General features: G+C 42.9%; 1 protein-coding gene across 3 annotated transcripts in view; it reads right to left on the bottom strand.

Annotated features, from left to right (window-relative positions):
• TBXAS1 (thromboxane A synthase 1) overlaps positions 1–26,379 on the bottom strand; it is a 245,277-nt gene that overhangs the window by 156,383 nt on the left and 62,515 nt on the right. For all 3 annotated transcript variants that reach the window (XM_074581949.1, XM_074581960.1, XM_074581970.1), the window contains one exon: positions 23,059–23,152. In XM_074581949.1, the coding sequence (XP_074438050.1) occupies positions 23,059–23,152 (94 nt within the window). The remainder of the gene's footprint in view (positions 1–23,058; positions 23,153–26,379) is intronic.

A 26,379-nucleotide genomic window follows, 5' to 3' on the forward strand; every position in this document is an offset into this window, starting at 1 on the left:
CCCTACAGTGAGGTACCCGCCTGATGACAGCCCATTATCAAACAAGATAATGCAGGAGTATGAAAAGCTTCTTTCCCTGAAGAAAGCATATTTTACAGCATCTGGTACACCATGGAAACAGCAGCTCAAGTGGGCTGACTGCTGCACACCCAGAAGGCTTCTTTGTTTACATGGCTGGCGGTTGCCTCCCTACAGGGAATTTGCATTCTCCCCTTCCTCTGAGCATGTATCATCAGCTGCATCTGTGGGTAGAACCATTCCCAAGGCCAAATCCTGCTCTCAGGGATACAGGTGCAACCCCTATGGAAGGGAACAAGATTTGGGTCCGCATCAGTCAGAGCCAAGCCTGGCCGTTGCCAGCCATCTATCTTGAGATATCGAACACTGAGACTCCAGCCTGAGCAGCACATACATGAAAGGGCTTCAGAAGGGCCTCTGTTGGCTCAAGTATCCCCTTTCTTTTTTTCAGTAGATTCTGCCACTGCAAGACAGATCCTTCAGCAATTTCCTCCTTGTTGCATATTCACCTTGCTAGCTCCTCACAGCAAGGAAAAATCTGCAGCAATGTCATCCTCCCTCTTTGCTGAAAATGGGTGTAGGCACTAAGCCAAAGTTTTCAGAACAAGGCAGTTGTACCACGTATTTCAATTTTTGGGGTGTCTAACATGAGGCATATCCAACCTATTCTTATTTGTTGCTCAATACTTGCAGATCTCGCGGCTGCAAATGGGGACTTAAGCGACTTTAAGCTTAAGCTCAAGCTTAAAGTGCCCCAGACTGCATTGGAGGATGCTTTGTAACATTTCAGCTTGCTGCAGCTGGAAAACAAATCACGTGGTTTATGAACTTGGCCTTAAGGGTCCTTAAGTCCTTAAGGGTCACTAGATAAAACAGTTTGAAAGGGGACACAGTTGGGATCCAGCAGATGCATGCTCCTGACAGTAGCTCAAAATTTGGACCACAAAAAAGTGACTTCCAGAATGCATGAGGGTTGCCCTTGAATTTTGTAGTGTAATGAATGCTTCAAGAGCTACTGAGCCATGTGGAGAGTGATGTGGTGTGCCCATCAAAATCCACTGCAAGTAGAAAATATTACCCATGGAAGAACAGCCAAGGGAAAAAGAAAGGCTTCTTTTGTTGCCCCTTTCTGAAGAGCATCACACGTTACACTTACCAAAACAGCCTGGATTCAAACCTGTGACTCAGAAGCCAAAGACATCACATTCCATCACTAGTCCCATACACGCTCCACTCTCACCACCCTGTAAGTCAGACACGATGTGCTATTTCACTATGATATTAATAATCAAAGCATCATTCTTTGAGTGCACGCATCATATCAGAAGACAAAAATCTATGCAGTTATTTATGGTACATAATGACAATGAATTACATGTATGGATCTGATTTTTAGTATTCAATGGGCTTCACATGTCTTTTTTCCTTAGACCACCTGGAAAAAAAACACAACGGCTAATAACCTAGTACCCAAATTGATTTTTTTTAATACAAGCTAACCTTTAATTAAAGCAACCTTGTATCAGACTGCAGCCCACTTTGAAGGAATGACCCCAGACTGTACATCATCTCCAGTAATAATCCGAGTGAAAACACTAGGATGCCAGCAGACAAGAGGAGGAAAACAGCATGAACTTCTAACCAGCCTGATTTCAAGCCATGTACATAGTTTGTTTCCTTTGATCGTTACCCTTAATGGCTGTCCTCTGTGTGTAATTTGGTTTAATTTATGTGTATGGCATTTCAGATTTTAAAAAACACATATAGCCCTTCCAAATTTATTAAAAGCAGCCTTCCTACCCTTAATAGTTATTAAGAGAGGTTAGTGTTATGTAATTAAGTTAATCCTCATCTGTAAAGGCTAATTAACTGAACACTAATTGAATCTGCATATGAAAATTTGGACAATGTGTTCTCATTACACAATTAAAAAAAAATTACCTGAACTAAATACCAAACAAATTGTAAATTTTTTCCTTCTACCTGTTCAGATCTTTAATAAAAACTAAGTGGGCAGGTTTATTTTTGTGTGCTGTATTAGCCCTTGCTGTCTGAAATGAGGAGTTGTCGTATCAGCATTCGGAGAAACTGGTCCTTCCCACAAAGACGGCTGTTTTCCCTCTTGCATGAGCTCTCCCTTTCACTCTGCCCTGACCCCATGCCTTTCATCGTCCTCTTCTGCTGTCCATCACCTGGCCTGGTCAAGGAGGGCAGAGGCTCTTGCGATCGACCCAAAGGATCAGATGGCATCGAGGTATCACCTTAGCCTATCATATCACCCAAAAGGGTCAGAAAGCACAATACGATTCAGTCATGCCAATTCACCACCCCAAAGCCTGCATGCAGACAGCTCAAAGCCTCCTGGGCAGTTTTGGCAGGGGACTACCCTTTCACCCCCAAAGGGACTTCACCTTCCCAGTGAAGTCCTAAGGAGAACACAGCCTCATCTCATTCTCCTCTGCCTGGGTGTGCCTGCGTTACAAAAGCAAGACATGTTTTGGACCCTTTTCAGCCTTTGCTTGAGACATTTACAGTTTAAAACAGTCAGGTTTCCAAGAGGGAATTAAGAAAAGCACATCATCCTTTCTGGTATTTGCTGTCTCTCCCCATTAACCAGGTTAATGGCTGATTCTAATAGGCTGGTAACTGAAGAGACGGCGGGAGGGTGGGGAAGCCAAGCAAGTAAATACACAATTGCGAGCCTGACCTCAATAGCATGCAAGATTTCCCAGTGCATGGAACACACACAGTCCTACAGTCCTCAGATTTTCTCACAAACCCCACCATATGTTTTTAACATTTGAGTCGTAAGCACCAGCACTGCATAAACGGCATGGCTGGACGGAGCAGCTGCAGCCAGTTGACAGTCCCTCAGGCACCACTTCTGGCCCACCGGTAACAAGCTGGCACCTTGCTGCACTGCAAATACCTAAAGGAAAGAGGGTCAGAGGAATGGGAAATGGGACACACTGCACATTATCTTTCTTTGGGAAGATAACACATCTTCAAGGTGAGGGAGCAGTGGAAGACGTACTCAGTCTTCAAGTAATGCATTTGGTCTGGTGGCAGGCGAACAGTCATCACACCCAAAAGGATGAAGATAAAAATTGAGACAGTAAATATGCAAGCTGTAGGGAAATAAGCATGGATTGAGTTGAAAGAAAAAGTACAGGCACGAAAAGAAGAAACTCATATTTCTCAAGGGTCAGTCTTGGGACAAACCTTGTTCAGTGTTTTGAGGAGTGACTTAGGCACAAAAAGCAGACAGACTTTAGTGAAGTACATTCATGGTTATGGGTTGAAGGACGGATTCTTTCCTCAGCATGCAGAGAGACTGAGACTGTCATATCAGAAGAACTGGATGGCCTAAAGAACTTGAACAACTGCAACAGAGGAGAGTCTTTAGTTGAAAGCAAAGCATCATGCCCTCAGAGGGACCATGTTAACTCCAAGAATTTCTGCAGTAGTAGATTATTGTTTGAAAATGACAGAGAAGGGAAAACCTGGATGGACACATCAACCACAGGACAGTGATGAACAACAAGTATGATGGAAACTACAGATGTAGAATATCTGGGATACGCTTTCTCTGGAATGCTGCATGCAAATCTGATGAGCAACGTTCAAAAGGAATGAATTAAAAATGGAACGAGTGGAGAAAAGGGTTACAGGGATCCTCAGGGAACAGAAGGCCTGTCTTACAAGTAGTAATTAGGAGAGTTCATTTTAGCAAACCAAAGGTTCATTTTAGAAGACCAAAGGGAGGAGACATGCTTGCTGTCTATAAATGTACTGGGAGTAATCATCAGGGAGGGAAAAATATCTATTTAATATAAAGATCCGCATTACTAAAAGATCAAATGATTATAAACTGGCCATGGATAAATGTTGCTAGAAATTAGATGAAAGTTATTGACTATCAAAGTAGTGAGATTTTAGAACAGCCTCCCAGTCAGAATAGTAGGGGCAAGAATCTCAAGGAGGGTTTTGAGGCACAGGAGACAAGATGTAGATACTTACAAAAAATGGAGTGTAGGATGAATAACCTAGCCCATCTACTCCAGCCCCTCAGGGTGATACATGCACAGCCACTTCCAGAATAAGAGAAACTCTTCTTGTGGAAAAGATTTACTGCACTTTCATATGTGCACGCTGCATTCACACTTCTAGTTGATTCACCTTAACTTTACAAAGCATTCTCACATAAATATGGCTTCAGACATTAATTTGGCATACTGCAATGATTCTTGCTTTCTTTTTGTCTTTCTCTTTTCAATCTCATTTCACTTTACAAACTTCACTTCCACAACATCTCTGGGATGGTAACTGCCCCTCTGTCACAGGTGGGGAGTTGGAAGTATGCAAGATTAAGCAATTTGCCAAATGCCACACAAGAAGTCAGTGGCAGAGCCAGAGACAAGTTGCAGGTTTCTCAGTCCTCCTTCTTGGTATCTTACAAAACCATTCCTTCTCTGCCACAGAAACACAGACAGCATATGAGATAGGAATATCAACAAATTTGATCTATTTCCAAGTTTTCAGACATATCACGTGCCTGAGGCTTTGGAGAAAGGCAAGAGGTAAACAACCCTACGTACACGGTTAACTCTGAAATGCTTTAAATAGAGGGAGGTTTCTTCCTCACCCAGCTGTTAGCTTAAGATTCAATTACTCTTATCACAATATGCATAGCTACAAATGTAATTAGTCATAAAATTATCCAGACCCTCAAATTATTCCAGTTGCTGTGTTTGACTCCCTGATTCTCGCAATGATGAATTCTCCAGACTGATTACACTGGCTAAAATAATACTCCTTTTTATCTATTTGGAAGTTGCATGACATTAGCTTAGACCTTGTTTATATCTGCCGCAGAGCTATAATTGCAACCTTACTATTTTTATTAGGACTATTGTCTAGATAACACTTAAACCTGCTAGGCCCTCATTTTACTTAATAGTAAATGTCACAGAAGACACCTATTCAGGCTTCTAGGAACCTTTATCAAAAACAGAAAACATGTCATTATGAAGACATTTACAAAGAGAAATACAATTTGTGCAATGTGTGTTCATGAAAGACTCTATATGAGGTCTTACAGGCTCACTGCAATTTCTGATTCTGTGATAAACATATATTTATAATAAGTCAAAAAAACCTAGAAAAAAAGAGAAAGGAATGATGGATTTTTTTTTATTTTTTTTTTTTTTACTAGACTATGTAATTTCCACTAAATCCCTTCTAAGTATCCAGGACTGCATCAAAAGAAGCATGGCCAGCAGGCTGAGGGAGGGGATTCTGTCCCTCTACTGCACTCTGGTGAGACCCCACCCGGAGTTACTGTGTCCAGCTCTGGAGCGCTCAGCACAGGAAAGACACAGACCTGTCAGAGCGTGTCCAAAGGAGGGTCACAAAAATGATCAGAGGGCTGGAGCACCTCTCCTTATGAGGACAGGCTGAGAGAGTTGGGGTTGTTCAGCCTGGAGAAGAGAAGGCTCCGGGGAGACCTTACAGGAGCCTTTCAATACTTAAAGGGTGCTTATGAGAAAGATGGGAGCAGACTTTTTAGCAGGGCCTGTTGCAATAGGACAAGGGGTAATGGATTTAAACTAAAAGAGGGTAGATTCAGACTAGCTATAAGGAAGAATTTTTTCACAATGAGGGTAGTGGAACACTGGCACAGGTTGCCCAAAGTGGTAGATGCCCCATCCCTGGAAACATTCAAGGTCAGGTTGGACGGGGCTCTGAGCAGCCTGATCTAGTTGAAGGTGTCCCGGCTCATTGCAGGAGGCTTGGACTAGATGACCTTTATAGGTCCCTTCCAACCCAAATTATTCTATGATTCTATAAGTTGTCTTCTTTCCAAACTGAGTGTAATTCTGTCCCACACAATCTCTTCTTGGATGTAATTCCACTGGATCGCTAACCATCTTTTTTGCCTTTCTTAATATTACCACATCCTCAAATTACAACAGAAAAGCAGAGAATTGCAGTGGTCTCTATAGGAGGGAATTCACTGTGCAATAGAAGACCATTGCAATGTGTATTTTCACTGTGTGCTCAATGTCTCTCAGATGAATTAGCATAAGCATTCAGCACATCTTACTAATGGTGAATGAATTTTATTAGTTTTCTTGGTTGGCCTCCCTTAAGGGAAGCAAAACAGTAATTACATAATTTAAAGAAATGGAAACAACTTCTTGTAGGACAGACAGACATGCTAGCTAAATCTAAGGACAGCAAATATTTTGGGAGTACTCTGACAACACAGCACTGTTTTAGGGGGCAACAAATTGGCATCTGGAGAAATGAAAGTTGACTTATTTCCCAAGAAAGGGAGACAGGGAGTCTCTTTTTTTCTCCAAGGAGTTTCTCCACTTCTGAAGAGTGTCCCCGTCCTTCTCAGATCCATTAATAGCAGATTCCTTCAGATTATGAAAATGTCATTTCTAAGGATAAAAAAATATTAATCAACCCCATTGTGCAGTAGTGTCTCTTAGGTGCCATAGAGTGCAAACAGACTTTGAAATAAGTACTGGAAAAATTACATGTCCACATGCAAATCTTGCATCTTTGCCTACAGAATTAGGATCGCAGTGTTTAAGCTTTTTTTTTTTTTCTGATGCAAACTCTGGGCTATCTCATATTGCTTTAACTCTCTAGTGCCTAAGCAGATACTATTTAGACAGGTGCGTTTCAAGAAAACCTCAGCTTTAGGAAGCAACATTACTCATTCAGTGGGTGATAATAGCTTGGCCTCCTTAGAGACATTGCCCTTGTATAGTGCTAGGGGTCTCTACCATTGTTTATGAACTGATTATAGAATCAATGCCACTTAACTATCTGTGACCACTGAGTTTGAAACTATGAAACATTTATTCTGAAAGAACTAAAGATTATCACAAATTCCATCTGTGTTCAACTCCCAAATTTCGATCTTTTATCATGATGACACTAAGACACAAAACAGTGCTGAAATCAAAGCAGTACGCTGCATGCAGAGTACCCCATGAAGGGAAGAGACCTGGAAAGTGCATTACACGTGACAGACATTAATCGTGCCACTTAATGCATTACTGAAAGATACTAGGACTATTTCTGTACTTTAACATAGCTGGACAAGCCCAGCTTCCTCTTGTCTAATTCCCACCTTGTATGGATGCAGGCTCTCAAGCATGAAAGCAGAAAAGTGTCCCTATAGATTGTACTGGCCTCTGATGCAGAACAGAGCATGCTGCTATCTGTAGCATGGACAGGCCAGGCATAGGCATGACAGGTCCCTTTTTACTACCGTCTATCACATGGCACCTCTGTAAAAGCCACAAGGTTAAGGGCAGACAAGTCAGCTTGATGCACACACAAGCCTTGAGGTGAGTCCATACATTCAGCAGGGCACAAGGGGACACGTGGCTGCTAAGCTACAAGCATCTTCACCCTAGCCATGTAAACAGACACTCGGTGTGCTTCATCCTGCTCCCAGACTGACAGTCTGCCAGGTAGGACAGACCTACCCTAAACCATTATGGACAGAAATGCGTTGTGAGATCCTACGCAGAACAGAATAGTTTTATCCCTTTGAGAGTAAGACCAGCTGCAGCCCTAACAGCCACATCACACCAGGCAGTTGACTCTTTGCCTAGCTTAAAACAATTATTCCAACATTTCCTTGTTTTCATACAGTAAGTTACTCTTCATATTCTGTCCTGAAGCCAAACACCATTTAAGACCCAGCCACCCATGTGGCAGCTGGTAGGATCCAAGCATGGAAAACAGATGCACTAGAAAGCCTTATCAGGCCTCCCTGGAACAAGGTATTAGGAAGAAGGCAGACAGAAACACACAGCGCCAACCCCTGTGTGGGCTGGAGAAGGACTGCAGAGAGCACTAGGAGCTGAGATAGCACAAGGAAACTGAACGGGAGGCTGCAGTGGAATGATGGAATGAGAATTTGGGACAGCTCTAGCAATCAGCAAGGCCACTGGCCAGCACCCAGGGTGAGCACGGGGGCTGCCAAGCAAAAGCGCAGCCATAGCTTCAACTGAGACAATTTCATAGAGAGAAGAGCTTGGTTTTGGAGGTGGGGATTTAATTGTATCGTGTCAGCCATTCGGTTCTGTTTCTAGATCACCAGACAGGGCTGGATTCTGCAGCAGCATCAGAAAAAGCACCTTGTCAATCCATCTGAGCTTTTTTTCTTTTTTAATGAATGATGCTACACACCTGCAAATATCAGATATTTTCCAGAGGAACTGATACATTTAGCTGCCCTTTCACAACTGCATTCATCTGTACCCAGGAAAGGAAAGAGAGGCTTGGCACCCTCATCCAGTACAACAGCTATACAGAACTAGATGCTTTGGCACATGGCACGAAGTCAAGAGCAACCACTGCTCCTCTCTCTCCTTTTGAATTAACCACATTCCTAGGGGACCAGGGCACTGGCAGAAAGTAACCACTGCCTGGGACAGAAAGCAACTCCTCCATCCCACCCTCCCCATAAAGCAACAATCTGGAGGGAGCGTAGAGGAAAACAACAGCAGGGGACAACAGCACAATCAAGCTCCTCATGAAGACATCATCTCAGAGAGAAAAACTGTCAGCGCTTGCACTGTACTGCATTTCTTACGTATATGGTACCAAAGTGCCACCACCTACAGAGTTCAGGGTTTGCACATTCCTGGCTCCAAGATGGCCCCATCTTGTAATTAGTAGTTCCAAGGTAGGGGCTTTCTGCTGGGGGTCCTGAAAGAAAAAGGGACGCCTGTCTGGTAAATGGTAAGAAATCAAATTATGGTCCATTTGAAGGACAAGTTCCATCCAGAAATAAGAGTCAAAATAATATGATGCACTGTTCAAAAGTTATGCTAAAAATTTAATCAGACATCAATTTGTCCCTGATTTGTCCCCCAGAAAAAGGGCTGAAGGAGTGACTGCTGGAGAACAGGGCATCCACTCATACCCTGGGAAGTAAAGGGGCATCCCATCATATCACTGGGGGTGGAAGGGCACCCTACAAAAGCCACAGAGAATCTCCTGCTGGTGCAAGATGTGGCAGCAGCCTCCTGTCTGCTGGCTGATCTCTAAACCCAGCCCTTGTGCAACAGGTACATCAGGAAACAGCGGCACAACCAGAAGGTGAAATGACTCCTGAACCACTGCCAGGTCCATGAGAGCTTTCACAGGGACAGGACAGTTTAGGGGCTGGTTAAACTTCAGGGATTAAACTGGGGATTTTTTCACTACTCTTAAAAACTTGGCCTCTCTTTCACCACTCTAAAAACATCGTAGACTTGGGTCAGCGCCTCTTTTTCATTCAAGATCAAAATTATGGGGTGGATCTGGAAGTAAAAATTAAAGCAAGACCCAGATGAAGAGCATATATGTCTCTTCCTCTGACTCTCCTGCTAAAATTTCAAGCTAAAAATGTTATACACACACCCCCCTACTTATATGTAAGAATATATATATATATTTATTCATAACAACCTCAAGTTATTTATGTGACAATGAAGGATGCACAAGAGAATCAGGTCCTCCAATACACAAGCAAATGTCTCAGGTCCTGTAGAACAGGTCATTTCTAGAGGATGGCAGATGAAATTCAATTAAAGGAACAGCTTTGAAGCTGGACATTTAGTTTTGTGACACGCCAAAATCTTTGTGCCATGTAAAGAAAGACACAGGATAAAGAATATTAATAGCCTCTTTTTACAGTAGGCAGTTGTCAGAGGAGGTGGGAGAAAACAAACCACACCGAAAACAATTGCCAATTTGTGGTCTTGACCATTTAAAAATGGATCCCAAAATAGTCTGCTAAATTGTTTCACCCAGAGCAAAATTACCCATGAATACATATGCATGCACACAAAAACAGCATCTCTTGACGCAGTGCTGATGGTGACTGCAGTCAAGGAAGAAGCGTTATTGCATTCCACATTGTGAAAAGACCACAATGCAGTAATTATTCTGAAAGGTTTTCACAAAGCACAATTATTAAGCTAACATTATCCCATTATTGTTTGTTGCTATGGAGATAATATAATCAATATATTTTCTGGATTGATTTTTTTAATACTACTAGCACATTGTACAATATAGCAAGGTTTAACTCAATGCATTAACTGATTTTAGTTTATGATTGGCAAAGTCTGGAGGCAATAGATTGCAATCCATCTCACGCCTATTATTCTATCAAGGCACTTAATGTCAAAATCTCTGCTGCAAAAGCAAGTTTTCCTTGTTGAAAATGAGAAAAAGGATAACAAATTTCTCTGAAGAGAGGCAATCTTTTAAGCATTAATTTAACACTTATTCCTATTTTTCCTAAGCCAAACAAAAATTACCGGACTGACTAGAGAAGTAGTAGAAAAGCAAGTTATGCTTGAATTCTCGACTTAAGGTGCCTGCTTATACCAGTAGGGATGTTTTGAGGTGTTATCCTCCTCCATGTAATATAAACTTTTACTGCAGCAACAGGAGGCTCTGAGAAGGCGGCAGTGATTGCGACGCTGAGCTGGAGCCCACTGGATGCAAATGCATTTCTCAGCCTTGCCACCACCTCTTTCTATGCAGGCTTGGAGGAGGCACTGGCCACCTGCTCCTGTGCCCGGCGAAGACAGCGGGCACTTGGCCAGTGGTTTCAATGGGTGGTGAAGAAAAACTTATAGCCACAGCCCTTAATCTCCTTGACCATAATACCACGAGAACACTTCATAGAATCACAGAATCGTCTAGGTTGGAGGGGACCTTTAAGATCACCGAGCCCAACCATCAACCTAACACTGACAAAACCACCACTAAACCGTGTCCCTCAGCACCACGTCTACAAATCTTTTAAATACCTCCAGGGATGGCGATTCCACCACTTCCTGGGCAGCCTGTTCCAATGTTTGACAACCCTTTCAGTGATTAAGTTTTTCCTAATATCCATCCTAAACCTCCTCTGGCACAACTTGAGGCTGTTTCCTCTTGTTCTATTGCCTGTTACTTGGGAGAAGAGACTGACCCCCACCTCGCTGCACCCTCCCTTCAGGGAGTTGTAGAGAGTGATAAGGTCTCCCCTCAGCCTCCTTTCCTCCAGGAAAAGGACACACACAACCCTACACAACCCCAGTTCCCTCAGCCGCTCCTCATAACACTTGTGCTCTAAACATGCCTCAGCTTTGACACACAACTGGCCCCAGCGGGGAGCTCGGTTTGGGCCGACAGCTCCAGTGAAACAAAGGCATCCAGGTCAGCATTTATGGCGCTTTTGCTGTTTCCCTCCCCCTGTGGAGCCACCTTCAACCCCAACAATGCAGCCCCTCCGGTTCCTGGTGATCGGCTTCAGCTGGGGCTGGCTGGCTGTACCGGGGCTGGGGGCTCTGAGGCACTGCAGGCCTTCGGCCCCCTGCAACTCCGCCATCTTTGCGCCAGCCCAGGCCCAGGGCGGCCCTTTCTTCCTTTCTTCCACACCTGCCTCTGTAGAGGATAAGCTTTTCACAAATCAAGCGACTGCTCTGGTGTTAGGACAGTAGTAAGCCTGCACAAACCTGAGTCTCAGTTAGACCTCTGTGAGGCAGTAATATAATATATTAAGAGCCTTAAATACTGACAATGTCATTCCAGCCTGTTCCCTCTCCTAGGAAAAGATGGACTCGTCATTGTGCAAGGTCTCAAAGCCTTTTAACATATATTTGCCATAATTGTCAGTAGAAGGATTTTAACAGGTTTTTCCTCTCCAACATAGCCATACTGTGGTAAATTGCCTTCACCTCAGCCCCAGAGGTGACCATATTTTGTCAGCGTGGTTTATGCTTAGGCCAAATTTTACATGTGCAGCATGCTAGACTTTGCGTAACTAAATAAAAGGAGTTATAGCAACATTTGAAAGTAAGAATGCCTGTTAATTCCTGTAAGAATCATATGGTTAATTAAGCTTTTAGGTGCCACAGGGTGGCTTTAGTTGCCTTGGGTTAGGCACCAGTGTATAAGCATTTTGGCCAGAGAGTGTAGAACTGCTCGCATAAAATGTGAAATTATTAATCATAGTAATCACAGTAATTCCACCTTCTCCCTTCCCTGAAGGCACTGGATTGGGTGGTCTTGTCTTTCTACTTGAAGTGGGCTGGGGCCCGGTAATGTAACTTTTGGACTGGCTGGAGGGGATCCATTAGGAATGATCATTCAATGATTAAATATGTTGCCTATGCAACACATCTGGCCCCTCTGGCCCAGGGGATAAGTAATAGAGTTAGGAATGTAACATTCACAACCCACCCGCTATAAGGCTGCTGCGCTGCCACTACCCCGAGCGGAGCTAGGGCTGGGTTATGAGCCACCCCTTTAAGTCTTCCTTGCTCTGTAGGGCACGGACAATTCTCTTCCACCACATTTCTCAGTGATGCCACTTTTATCAAAATGGCTCTGAATTGCTATGTGGGCATGTGCCACGGTCTATAAGACAAGCACATATGTAGGGTTGCTCGCCTTCCCACCTTGTTTACTTCTATGTTATTTTATAACGGATTTTTTTCTGATGGATGGAGCTTAGACAAGTAGGTACAGTGCTCATTCAAACAGGCTACTCTCCCATGTGCAGCCTTAAAGGACACCATCTGCTAGTTCATCAGCACAGTAAAACATTGCTTAATACACATCCCATTTTCAAATATGAAGAAAAACTTCATTTGTTTCAAACCACTGACTGCACGCTGTCCACCACAATGCCTTATCATGCAACAGCCCAGAAATTCTGCAAAATAAAAACTCATTTAGCTGCTGTCAGTCAGGGGGATATCAATTTTGGTAACAAGAATGATACAATTACATTCCTAAGCAATTGGTCTCAATAACAGGCAGACAGCACCTCCAGTAAATTGGCTGCAGGCCTGATTTTACTGCTCTCATTCACATCGAGTAGAGCCTATTGGCGAGACCCCTTCCATCTCAGTGCTAGAGGACTAAGACACTACTTAGCAAAAGTAAAGTAGTCAGTGTCCTGCTGCAAAGGTTGAGGCTAATCACACTTCCCTTAGTTACATTCTGTAATTGCTGTGTATCTTCTTCTAGCCAAAGATTACAATTTTCTTTCTTTCCTTTTTTATTTTTTTTTAAATAATCAAGTCATAACGAAAAATAAATTATCATTATTACACAACACAGATTGAACTTTGCTGCTGGAGGCTGAACTCACATGTAGCAGAGAGTCATGGAGCGGTGAGAAGCATGGCACAGAGGCATCTGTCAAGGAGGATCCCTGTCCCTACACAGTGGGACTTCTCCTGGAGCTCAGCTTTGCCAGCCTGGCTTGTCCCTGGCCAGTACATTGACCCAGGCTTCTACAGGAAGGTACTGGGCTCCTATAGCCTGACCTTCCTGACTTTTCCTCACATATACAACACAGCCTTAGTGGGAACAGACAAAGGACAGCCCTTACATAGGCCACCCCACAAACCTTCTCTACTCCCACCACAGCTAAACATAATTTAACCTGAAGCACTTTGCCCATAATTACGCAAAAAAGGTGGATTCGACACAGGAGGCTGGGGGGGAAGCCGGCACCATGCACTGCAGAGCTCCCTTTGCCGGCTCCGCAGCAGCACTGTGCGCCGGGAGACGGGAGCTGTTCAAATGTTTTGACAGAATATGCCGATTCCTCGGGAATGTTTTTATTCTAGTCGATGTGCCAATTCTGCACAGATTTCCACTGGAAAGCAGGCAGACAGTCTGGGTCTGCTGAAATAAAACGACTTCACCCAGAAAGAAGAAAAAGTTGTGTTTTCAGACTATTTTTACTCGATTCACAATTGTATTTCTTTTAGTCAGTTTGTTGGATTGTTTTCAATTTTACCTGGAAACTCCATTTTCTAGCAGGCTCTAAAGACAAGCCAAGAGGCAACAAAACACTGTAGAAAATTAAACTCAAGCAAAAGATCTCACAGAACTTTTTAGATATAGGTTTATAAGTAAACAGCGCACAGAGAGAAACAGGGAAACCCAAAAAAACTTTACACTAAATTAATGATGTCCTAAGTAGAGTTGCTTAGTCTGGTTCTGCAAGAACCCAAACACCTCCATTTTTGCATTTGTGGTTGTCTTTCAAAGGCTTTCTTTTTTCCCTTTGCCTTAGGGAGTTATTTATAGGGCTATTATAATTTGAGGTCTGGTCTTCTCGTGGCAGGTCCTCCATCCAGGAAATGAAATAGCATTAGAAAATGAAATCTTGCGTTTATGAGGTCTTTGAGATGACTCCCTGGGGCATTGGGGCAAAAAAAAAAAAAGGTAGTGAAAAATATAAACACAAATATAACTACAAGATACTTGCATGGTCCCTAATTCTATCTGTCGTGAACTATATGAGACTCTTTATTAAAATAGAGACCCCTGCTATAAGGTCATTAACTGTAGCTTTTTTTTCCCCAAAGCTCTCCCATTTCCCCTTTGTGTGCGGGTCAAGAACCTTTTCCACCCCACCTTGGCTGCAAGGTGCTCCTGTCCAAGACTGTCCTCAGATGTGGAACACAAAGAAGGATAACTCAAATGCCACCCTTACTCCGGCTGCCTTGCCACACTCTTTTCACAACACATAATATGTTGCCAGGTATTAACAGATCAAGGTAGATTTGTTCACCCCTTTGCAAGCTGTAACCTTTGTAAAAATCATATATCAATCACACTTTTCTTGTTAATACCTCTTTGTACTTCTTTTCTAGGCCACCATCTAAAGCCACAATGTGCCTCATCCTATCCAGGGCTTGCTCTTTCCTCTCAATATATAGACATAAAAGCAAACAGAGGCAAATTAATTAAGATTTTGGGGTTCCCTATCCCCTTTTCCTGTGTGTCCAAAGGGACGTTTCCCTCCAAACCCTGCTCTTGCCATGTATCTTCTTCCCTTTCCTTGAGTGGAATGTAATCACCACGTTTAATCTCCCACTCAGATTCCCAGAGAATACTTAAACTCCTTAACTTAGCATCACATGTGACTTCTTATGGCTCCTGTAGCCCAGCTTTCACTAACCCTACCTAAATCACCTCTGGCACCATGCTACCTATGAAAAGTTAACAGCTTTGCATATGCCCAGAATTGAAAAAAGCCATCAGATATAATGCACAGAAGCTATGGAAGCTCATAAAATAGTAAAGACTAATTTGCAATTATTTTAATGGGTTTTCTGCATAGTTTATTATGAAAATATGTAGTTGGGAGTATTTTTAAACATATATATAGAGGTTTCAGTTTATTTTTCTCTTGCTTGTAATTTTATTTTTTTCTTGTCAGAGGGTGAGATAAAAATCACTAATGTTCAGTGAGTGGGTTGTTTTTTCTACCTGAATATTTAAAGTTGCACCAGTGCAACTGTCCAAAGAACATTTCACTTTTCCTTCTGCCGTAATAGAAATCATCTAAAATTCATGAAATATTTGAAAATTACAAAATGGAAGCAGGAGAAAAAGGTTAATAACAAAGAAACAAAATGAAAAGTTAAAAAGTACAAGGACAACCCAAGACTGTATCATCCATTTCACTGCATCGCATGGTGAAAACAGAAAGAAAAACCAGCAATTTGAAATACCTGGTTTAAAAGCACAAGGGTTTGTTTAGACTTCCTGTTGAAAAATTTGGGGTTTTTTTCTTTTTTTTTTTTTTCTTCAAAAACAAAACCAAAAACCAACCACACAAAAAACCCAGTCGGTTCTCAGACAAACCTGATTAGAATCCAACTCTGGTTTCATGTTATCATCTACACTTAGACATGCGCTGACGCCTCTGAGGATGTGGAGAATTAGATTAGCTTTAGATCTTTATACCTCTTCAACAAGATTGGGCCTTTCTTACACTTCCACACCTTTGTAGGCAACTTGCATTTCTGGATAAAATTGCATAAATATTTAACCAAAAAAAGAGCGCTCCAGAAAATAATATTTCATATATTTCTGAAAAATTAAGAGAAGGTCAAGCACGCAATGGCTACTTTGCATCTGTCCCATCTCCACAGCTACTGAAGCCCTTAAAGCCCTGCCCCAGTGCCCCTCCTGCAAACCCACCCTGCCTTTCCCAGCACTGCATCCATTTGACTACAGGCCATGACTAAGACCCAATTTCACACTCAGCCCCTCTTAGGGAAAGTTATATTTCATCTTTACATCCTGACTGGGAGGGGAGGAAGGGGGGAGAACCCAGAGGGTCATGAGTCTTACATCCAGATAAAGCTAGCAGGAGGTGATGCCACCCAAGGTGCACCGTAGGCAGTCCAGAAGACAGCACACAATGAATACGTGAATACTGAATGCGTTCCTGTCCAACCTGCTCTAGGAGAACGTGCTTTGGCAGGGGGGTTGGACTAGATGATCTCCGAAGGTCCTTTCTGACCCCTACCATTTGGTGATTCTGTAATACCGGGGATTTAATGGCACACGTTTGAACAGGCAGTTCTCCAAAGCCTTCTATTACTCATTTTAATATAAAGCTTTGCAGAAACTGAGCCTGGCTAGCTGCAGCGGATCAGACCCACAGCAGCTGTACCTTCCTACTCTCAGAAAGGGCGGGGGAAGTATCTTGTTTGCCACCCTTTCAGGCTGACTTGCTGTACAGAAGGCCAGCTTCTTATCTGAAGAGACGTGTCATGTTGTAAACATTTCTAGCAGAGCTTGGGTTAGCAGCACTTGTAAGAAAACCTTAATGAAAATAAATTGTTATGTATTTACCCATATGCTGAGGAGCATATGGCTAATGCATTTAGACACTGCTAATGAAGTTAAGACTCAGCTAAATTTGTTGGCTCATGGATAACAACTGTTCTCAACAACCAATGCGAGCCTGCTATAATTTTAGCATTACAACTGATACCTGGCCATTATTATATGTACTGATCCTGCTGACATAGAACTGCTTTTCTGATTATGGATTTCTCCACAACACAATAAGAAGGTGAGCAGCATATGATGCCACTGAAGTCCAGATTTACAGGTAATGTGAGCAAGTTACAACTTCCTTTAAAACAGCAGAGGTTGCTCTTATTCATTGCAGCCCTGAGTCTATTGCTTTCTTTTTTAATTTCAAGGACTAAAAGATTTTATTTAGTCCAATCCCATCCTGCTGGAAAGCCAGGAGCATGATGTCTCTTCTCACTTGCTGTACTGACATGGAGAACATCATCCCCTTTCCACTTAACAGGTAAAGCCCTTCACATAGAGCTAACAATTGCCTCAGCCATTGCCTCTTCACCTCATGCAATGTTTAATAAAGCAAGCGTAAAGTATGCCAAAAGGAGCCACCAAAACATACTTAAAGAATACCAGAACTATGATGTTGCTCGTCAACAAAGTCTGCATCTCCTTCTAGGGGCAACTGCTGAGGTCCACAGGAAACGCTCTCTCCGCCCTTCACAACAAATAGATGTGGCAGCAGCTTTAGGCAGAAGCCACACAGTCAACATGGCATTCTTTGGAATATGAAGGGGACCTGTTTCTTCCCTCAAAGGAAAAACAGTATCACCCGAAAGAGCAAAAGCATTTGTCATGTCCACTACCACCTTCATCGCTTGGGTCATCGTTATTCACCAGCAAAGCAGCAATGACTCACTCCCCCTTTTTCTGTCACGTAAAACCTGCCAGATGCTTTGTGTATCCTAACGCTGTCTCCAGCTTCCATAAAAGTTATTTAAAGTTGACATCACATTCAGGGATACCTTGCTACCAGAAACACTGAGTGCAAAAAAAGCCGTGAACATCATGCCTCTACAGAAGGGTTCCTGAGGCGTACACACTGCTCCCCCAGAGGCAGGCTCACCCTGCTCAGGTCCCACAAGCTCAGAGAGAAGCCGGGGTGAGCCACAGCACACCCTTGTCCAACACCCTGCTGAGAAACCAGAGGTCCAGCTCTCGCTGAAGGGTGCACATAGCTTTTAGTCACGTGGGAGACAGCTAATTACGATGTCTTGATTCCTTGCGTTAGGTTCCCGCAAACAGATACTGCACCGACTTTGTCAGGGTATCTGACAACGCTAACATCTGATCAAAGGAGGTAGCACAGAGTATCAGCTGAAACTAGGAAAATACACGTATTTGAAGGAGAGAGAGACTGGCTTTATAGACGTATGAATACACACATAAAAACACGTCTAACCCCAGGTTTTCTGTCATGTTGCAGGCTGTGACATGGCTAGGTTTAGATCTGCACCGCATGTATTCGTGTCACATGAATTGCATGCACACACAGGTCTCCCATTCACGTGGGGTTCCCCAGGGTGTAAGAGAAGACCTGAGGTACCCCGTGGGGTCTGTTTGAGCAGTCAGCAGCCCACGGCAGATGTGCACAGCCGACTGGGGGAGATAAAGCCAGGTTGGTTGGTGATGCCATGGCTGCCCTTTCTGGTTCCATGCCGATAGCTATCAAGTGGCAAAACACACGCTCCCTACCTCATTCGTCTCTTGTGTGTCTATGCGAAGCACCACAAAACCACACGCAGGCTTTCACTGTCAGTGTAAGCCGTATTATTCTTGTAATTAAATCCAGTCCACAGCCTATCTGAGAGCTCCTCTTCTTCCCTTCCCCCTTTCCTCCCCTCTTTGCTCCCCTCACCATTTGCCTCTCTCCAACCTTGTTTGGGTTTACATGCTGTGTCATTAAATTCCAGAACAGTAAACGCTGCAGCCTCGCTCTCTAAGCACTGACACGCTGCTAGGCTGACAATTAGACATGGGGTTAATTTTCTTTCCTGCAAGGACTCTGCCTTTTATTTTTCTTTACGTCCAACTCAAAGGATGCTCTTGGCAGCTGCGTAGTGGAAAAAAAAGATCTTGTTTGCTCTCTGCTTCCTCCCTGCGCTCCCCCCTTTCTCCACTCCCACCCATCAGCCGTAAAACAACACAGCCCAGCCAGATCCCAAAGTGAAGGCAAGACAAAGCACCCACACAGCCCCCACTTCCATTCAGCAGAAATGGGCCGCTCCAGGGTAGCCCAGGCTCTACAAGTAGGTCAGACAGAAACAAACAGAGTAAACAAAGAGTATCCTGTCCGAGCGGAGAGGGGCTAAAGGGAGTGATGTCTTTCATTAGAATGCAAGGCAGGGATACAAGCACACAGACAGTCAAAAGCATCGCTGGAGCTTGCTAGGAGTAAGAGGAGGAAAGCGACACATGATCGGGCCATTATAAGGACCCAAAGCACAGCACCCAACTGTACGCAGGGCGCGACTGCATGTCCCGCCTACCAAGGACCAAAACAAGGCAGCCAACCGCACACCTACCACCGCCCCAAAACACCAGAGACGCCATCCCCAGGGCTGCAGCAGCAGAGCGCTGCTCTCCGGAAGGCTGAGTAGGGAACGGTGCACACAGGTACAGTACCAGGCGACCGACCAGAACCGTGCAAATGTCAGAGCCAATGACATTTAAAAACAGCCTCGCTGCCTTTTTAGAAATGGGATGGGAAAGCAGGGCGGGGGGGGAACACAACACAGCCATAGCAACAGGTCAAGTGTTTGCCGCGGTTCTATGGGAGGAAGGGTAATGCGGCGCGTGTGCCTTTTCGGTTTTCAGTGCATTTGTCACATAATAAAATCATTAGCCTGGGAATTAATAGGAGAGTTTTGTTTAGTTTTTTTTCCCTTCAACCTGCTGCTCTGAAGCCCATGCAGATCCATGTGTGAAAGTCCATGCTGTGTATACCCTTCTGTCTCCTCTTAATGTGGCTATCACAAACAAACCTCATGTTTTTCCACAGATTGGTAGGAAAAACGCAGTATGTGGGGAGGTGGGGGAACAGTCAGGAGTTTCTAGCAAAACAGTGGTCTGTCTGCTGCAAGTCCACTCAGTTATTGGGAAAATTGAACATGCTGCTTTTTTTTAAAATAGCCTAATCATATTTACTATTACATCAGACTTACCCACCACAAATTGTTCTCATGCAATAGAAGAATTTTTAATCTAATATCTTGGACTCGGATAATTTCCCAGCTGCAGAACTGCAATAATTTCCTATCTTCTAATTTTTGAGATAAGCGATTAACTTGGATACATTTTAGTTTCAGGGTGCGATTACCTCCCTTTATTGTACTTGAGAGAGAAGGGGTGACTTACAGTAAAATAACTTTGTTTTCCCCAAGTCAGCTCTTAAAGTTTGCTTCTCTCTGATGGAGACAGGTCTTTCCTGTTGCATTTCCCTTAGCCCCTTAACTTTCCAGCAGTTCCTTTTCCTCTCTCGGAGACACTACATTAACAGCAACTCTTATTTTACCCAAAGAAAATACACCACTTGAGAAATCCCTGAAATAACTCTTTCAAAAAAAAAAATCTCATGGAGAAATCATTTTCTTGTTTACAATACCTTTGAAAGTTTATTAAAAACCTCACAACGCAGCACTGTTGGTCAAATCCTGCTTGCATTGTTCATTTGTTTTCAGGCAAACTTACAGAAGAAGAATAGCAAAAAAAGGATGATACAGCCTGATGCTCTGTTCACATATATAGTTGAGCAAAACAGGAACCCCTGTTCACTTCAGTAGAATAGAGTTACACCCATGAAAGAGAGAAGACAAGCAAATTCTTGAATTTATTGAAAAAATACTGCTTACTCCCACAATTTTGTTGAGAGCTTTTGATATCTAATGTTTTTTCTTCAATCCCCAGTTCCTAGATTTACCTGATTATATCAAAGGGACTCCCTCTCCTCCTTTATTTTTTCCTTAAGTTTCTAGCAATCATATTCTAAGAGGAAAGCCTGATATCGGGACAGTTTTTGGACAGGAAAGCTGTATACGTTGAAGTGTTTTGATTTCGCTTTCTCTTCTAGATCTCATCGTTGTGCAGGGATTTTCAACCCGTCTTGATTTGGAGACCAAATTCAGCACTGGAAGCGTATAAGTTACACATATGCAGATTCCCATACAGCACATGTCGATTCATTCCTCTTAGTCACCATTCACGAACTCCTCTGAAATAAAGGGTTCATGGGTTGAAAACAGCTAGTCTAATGATTTAATGTGTGTGATTTCAGAGTGTAGCTTGTGCATTTTCCCTGCACAGCATTACTGATGCCAAGAAGGAACTTACTTAAAAAAAGACTCTCTAAAAAGCCAGTTCAGTGAAAAGCCATGGTTGCGTGAACACGCAACTGCAAGAACTTTGTAACATTACAGATGTAGCGACAGGACAGATCAGCGTTTTGCTGCTTCCTATAAAAAGGGTAACCCCAGCCCCAACAAAACACTGCTCGTGCCCAGCGGTGCCCCTCGCAGCTATGCCCCTAAAACCATCCGCGTCCCCAGGAAGGTGATGGGCAGCCTCTGCTTCTCCCCTGCTGGGGAAGGGAAAGTGGAAGCTGTCCTGTACTGAGTGCAGCAAGAGCACTTGTGTCCCTGAAAACGCTCTCATAGAGTACAGCCTGCAGTATAAAAGCAGCCCTCCTATTACCAGCGTGTTGCTATGGGCACTATTTCCAAGAAATCAGCCATAGGATCACATCCAGAAAACATGGCAAAATACATGAGGGAAGAAAGAAAAATTACAGAGAGCCTGGACTCATCCCTGCCTCTTCCTACTGGCAGCGATAGGACTACAGAGATGACAGACGGTGAAATGTTGTACTGCTGGACATAGAGCCTGGTAGGGCTTGTGGTTTTGCATCGCTCAACTACATTTAAAAATCCTGTCGGGAATCATTTCTTGCTACTCCAAGACACAATTTCACAGCTACCTCCAATATTTTTTTTTTCCTAAAAGTTAGTAAAATCAAGTTTATCTTTTATTCATTAGCTTGCTTTAAGTGGATGCAGCTCTGGTAATGAAATTTGCCTAACAGATCATAGATAAGAGTTCGCAAAAAACTTTCCACTTCTATGCTGGTACAGGGCAAGCCTATCTGCAACATATCAAAATAACAGTCTCCAGACACCTTTTCCCACAGCAAGTGTTAGCAGGTGACTAATGATAACTGGATTTTGTCACCAAGGAGCTACAGAAGAAGTAACTTCATGCCATCCAGCTGAATTTAAACTAGAACAGCAAGGGTGAGCTGGTCTGTACCATACCACCAGCATCCCCTGTATGTTAAAGCCACCCTGTCAATTCCAGTTCAGATTAATAAAGAGCAGATCAAGTCTACCTTTTATGCTATTTTCTAAATGAAATCAGATGTACATGTAAAACTGGTATTTAAATGCGTTTTATCTAATAACGAGTCAGATATTGACAGAACAATCACCATGAAGACCAAGGTAAGAGGCACTATATTCTCATTAATAATTCAAATCTCAGCATGGATATTGATGACCAGGCACTTAAAAGAGGAAATTGGGCAGCAGCTGGAGTTAGCCTAGATTTCCTGAAAAGTTGCTGCAAGCAAGAGCAACGCACAAGAAAGATCTTACTGTAAGATCTGACCAGAGAAATGGCAGCTCCTTGTTATTAAGAGATTGTGGACCCTCGGAAGCATTACTGAAATTGTGCAAGGAACAAACCCACAGCATCAGCAGACTAATGAAAGGGGATGGGCAAAAAAAACCCAAGGGAACAAAATCTGGAGGCAGAATCCCAATACTTCCCCTCCCTCCCTCCTTCCAGTCTGGGATGGCAACACTGGGTGCACAGAGCAACAGCATTCAGTGGTACCTAATTCTAGTTACTGCTTAGAAGCAAGCAACATTACAAGCTTTAAAATAAATGTGTACAATCAGCAAAAGCACAAACAAACGGAAAGGTCACAGGAGCCAAAACCACTCAGAACAAACCAGTTGGGGCTAGTTAACATAATCTGCTCTGTTCACATAACTAAGTTTGTTTCACTGAGGGCATGAACTTTCTTGGAAAAGCTCAAGTAATTAACTGCAGGCGCTTACACATTTTCTTTCCCTCAAGTTTATTTTACCCTGAAATTAGAGCTGCTCACACACAACTTCTTCTACATATTCAGTCAAAAAGATGAGTTTTGCTTGTTCTTTCCAGAAGGAGATGCTTGAAGAGATGGTACTGTTGAAGTGTAGGATTCCCTTCAATTCCTCCTACCTCCTATGCACTCTTCCCATGACTTTCACAGACACAAAGAAAATTATGTCTTACCTCACGGAAAAAGAGCAGGTTTCCAATGAAAGGAAGAGGTGGAGGATGTTGGATCCCTACTTTGCTTAGTTTGGAGAATGCAGATGTGGAGTACCTGGAAAAAATAAGGTAGTAAGTTAATTTTGGATCTTGTCTGGATAGGACTTGCCATAATAATTAGTTCAGATGACTTCCCTAGATTCAGAGAGGTAGAAAATGCTTTCTGCGTTGGTCACACAGAACTGCCAATGTGGTGACATTGCTCAGCAGCTCCTCAGGTCACAGAAATAACTGCAATACACGGGTGCTTCAGAGGGAGCGAAAGAATGAAGGGATGCAAACACAGGCCTGAAAATTGAGCAGTGGAAATAGCAAGTTGCCCGTCTTCCCACAGAGGGTCTTGTAAGTCAGAAGTGAGTCTCCAAAGCTACGTGAGGTTACAAACAAGATCAAAACAGGCATTTGGGGTTTGACTGCTATGGCGCAGCTGGGAAAGGAACAAGACAGATTTTCAGACTATTATTGTCTTCTTCTATCACCTCCACCTATACGGACCACAGAACAAGAATTCAAACTAGTCTCAGTTGTGCATGAGCCAAGACACTGTCAGTATGTTCAAGTCAAGCCTCGTATTTGGGCCAGATATGCTGATTAAGTGATTTTCCAGCTGCCAGTCAGCAAATTAAACAAAGATAAAAAATACAGGGAAACAAAACCCAGACTGAAAAGCTTCATGCATCCCTTGTTTCAGATGAAACTGTGGCATGTTGACAGGGACAATAGTGGTGAAAAAGGAAAAAAAGAAAAACCCAACCCCAAAGTCTTTTTCTTTTCTCCCCTCCCCCTTTCTCAATACAAACAATGGATTTACGTCAGTGGACTTCAATTAATGAAACCTGAAAGAGCAGGAGCTAACAGCAGAAGCTTTGATTAGCCAAAGACACAATAATACTGAATACTATCATGCTGAACACTATCACTAGGAGGATCAGGGCAAAAGATTTTTAAGATTAATAAAGGCTGTGTCTATATTAACACCTTAGCTCAGAGCAATAGTATAGTTTTAAAGCTCTCCCCCTGCATGATGATTCCACGTCTGGGGCAGTTTTGGCACACGCAACCACACTTTTTTGAGAGGAAACTGAACTTGAAGCTCTGCTCCAATCCATATCTCTGCCAGGCAGGTCTGAACTAATAAACAGTCCATCAGCTTTGAACCCCAAGCGCAGAGAGACCATTTAGTCCTGGGGAGCAAATTACATCTAGCCCAAAATGGAAACTGTGGACTGCATATACTGTAGGGGTCACGATATCAACGACTTTAGTCTGTCAAGTCTGCAAGTCATCTGAATGCCATAATAGAGAGACAGAAGAAGCTGTACCCTCATATCCCAATGGGCTGACTCCCTCTTAATCCCAGTGTCCAGCCTTGTGGACTCTGAAGACTATGCTAACCCATTGCCATGACTTGGATCTCTCCTCCTTCAGGTCCCGTAATCGACACATCCCCCATTTGCAATGCCCTTTATGACGCAGGCAGGAATATTCTGGTTTAACCTAACGGGCAAACAGTGCACAATTCCTGGGGGTCATGGAGGATGGGGGAGAGAAAAGAACAGTTGGTGTCAGAAAATGGTCCTTTCCTCCAGCTGGAGAGAATGATGCTCTGAAATGAAATATATAAAATTAAAAGAATTAAATCTCATATGGCCAGCAAAGCAGAATGGGACTTGAGTTAGTAGCTTTTTCTACTTCTGTTTCTTGTGAAGATTTCTTGCAGCACAGTACTGATTCTCTTAATGGGGTTTCTTTTGTGAAGCTATTTTACAAAAATCATAATCTGGCCCAAATACTAGGCTTGACTTGAACATACTGACATAATACTGATTTGATGATTCTTAAATAGCAACAATGTTCTTTTTATGGGGCAGTACAAAACTTCAAAAACACAAACCCTTTCAATAGAAATGATGTGTCTTCAGTCTATGCCAGGGCACTACTTCAGTGTGACGGCGTATTATGGAATAAAGGCACAGAAGTTGACATTTATTACACATTTTATACATATTATTGACTTCTTGGCTACTTAACCGCTTTAAAAAAATATAAGAGTTTTTCCTTATTGAAACAGATAATACTCCTGGGGGAAAAACTGTTTTAACTTCAAAACGACAAACAGCCTACACAATACATTTTCTTCCCCAAAGAGAGGATCTTTTGCTGCTGTTTAAAATCTTCCTAAAGTGTCTTTGTGTCATAGCAAAATCCTCATCTTCTGTATGTAAACAGTGGAAAAGATGAAAATCTCTCTCAGTGGAAACCCATCAATTTTGCAGCATTTGATCCTGGATGTTTTCACTGTAAAATACATCACAGACGAGAAAACACCAGGCCGGGCTACAGTTAACTGCTCATTTCAATGTAGACTGGACACTCTACAGACTCCTCATCTTCATGTCCTGCAAAGTGAAATGTGACTGTAACAGAGCCTTACGCTACACAAAGTAAATTATATGATCGCCAAATATTTAAAAAAGAAAGAAAATAATGAGTACAGTGCACCCAGTTTCACAAGACAAGAAACACCCAGATTCGGAAGACAATTTATGCTTAGATGAGCAGTCCATCTTTGTCAGCTTCTGAACATTACTGGCAGCTCCATACGGCTGAGGAGTTGCTTTCCTTTTTCCCTTCCTAATGTGGTTTTCCCTGATGTTTTTTATTCAGTTACATTTGAAGTAGGTTTTCAAAAGGTAAGGAAACACGGTTTACAATGAGATGGGAAACAGAAGCACTGTAGTCAACTACACACTGAAATACAACAACGAAAGTGCAGGGCCAGCAGGAAAAAAGAAATCTCATCAATAAACACACCTAGCTCTACCCTATGATTTCACAATATTTCTGGTATTGTCAAAATATCTGCAGTTTTTCAGAAAAGATGACAGTATGCAAGTGCTTAAAGACTGATGGTGCTGCATGCACAAAAGAAGGAAGATCTAACATTGCACAGGTAATCTCGACTTTGGCCATTTCTAACGTAACAGCTTACGTTCTACAACCTTAAATAGTATTTTAAGAGTCTTTTCTCCCAACTCTGCAATATTTCATCTCATTCCCACCATTTTGCATGGGGGAAGAGAGAGGAAGGAGTCACTTGGGGCTTCTTTTAAAAAAGAAGAAAATAAAAATTGACCAGTGTAACACGCGATGAACATCAGCAATACGTGAATCTGACAGCTTCGTGGCACAAACCTTTGTCTTTTCAGCCAGAAGCAACCGCTAACTCTAACAGGCTAATTTATGTGATTGGGCTACTCAGCACACCCATGACACACACTG

This window comes from Larus michahellis, chromosome 1 (genome assembly GCF_964199755.1).
Source record: "Larus michahellis chromosome 1, bLarMic1.1, whole genome shotgun sequence".
Taxonomy (NCBI): domain Eukaryota; kingdom Metazoa; phylum Chordata; class Aves; order Charadriiformes; family Laridae; genus Larus; species Larus michahellis.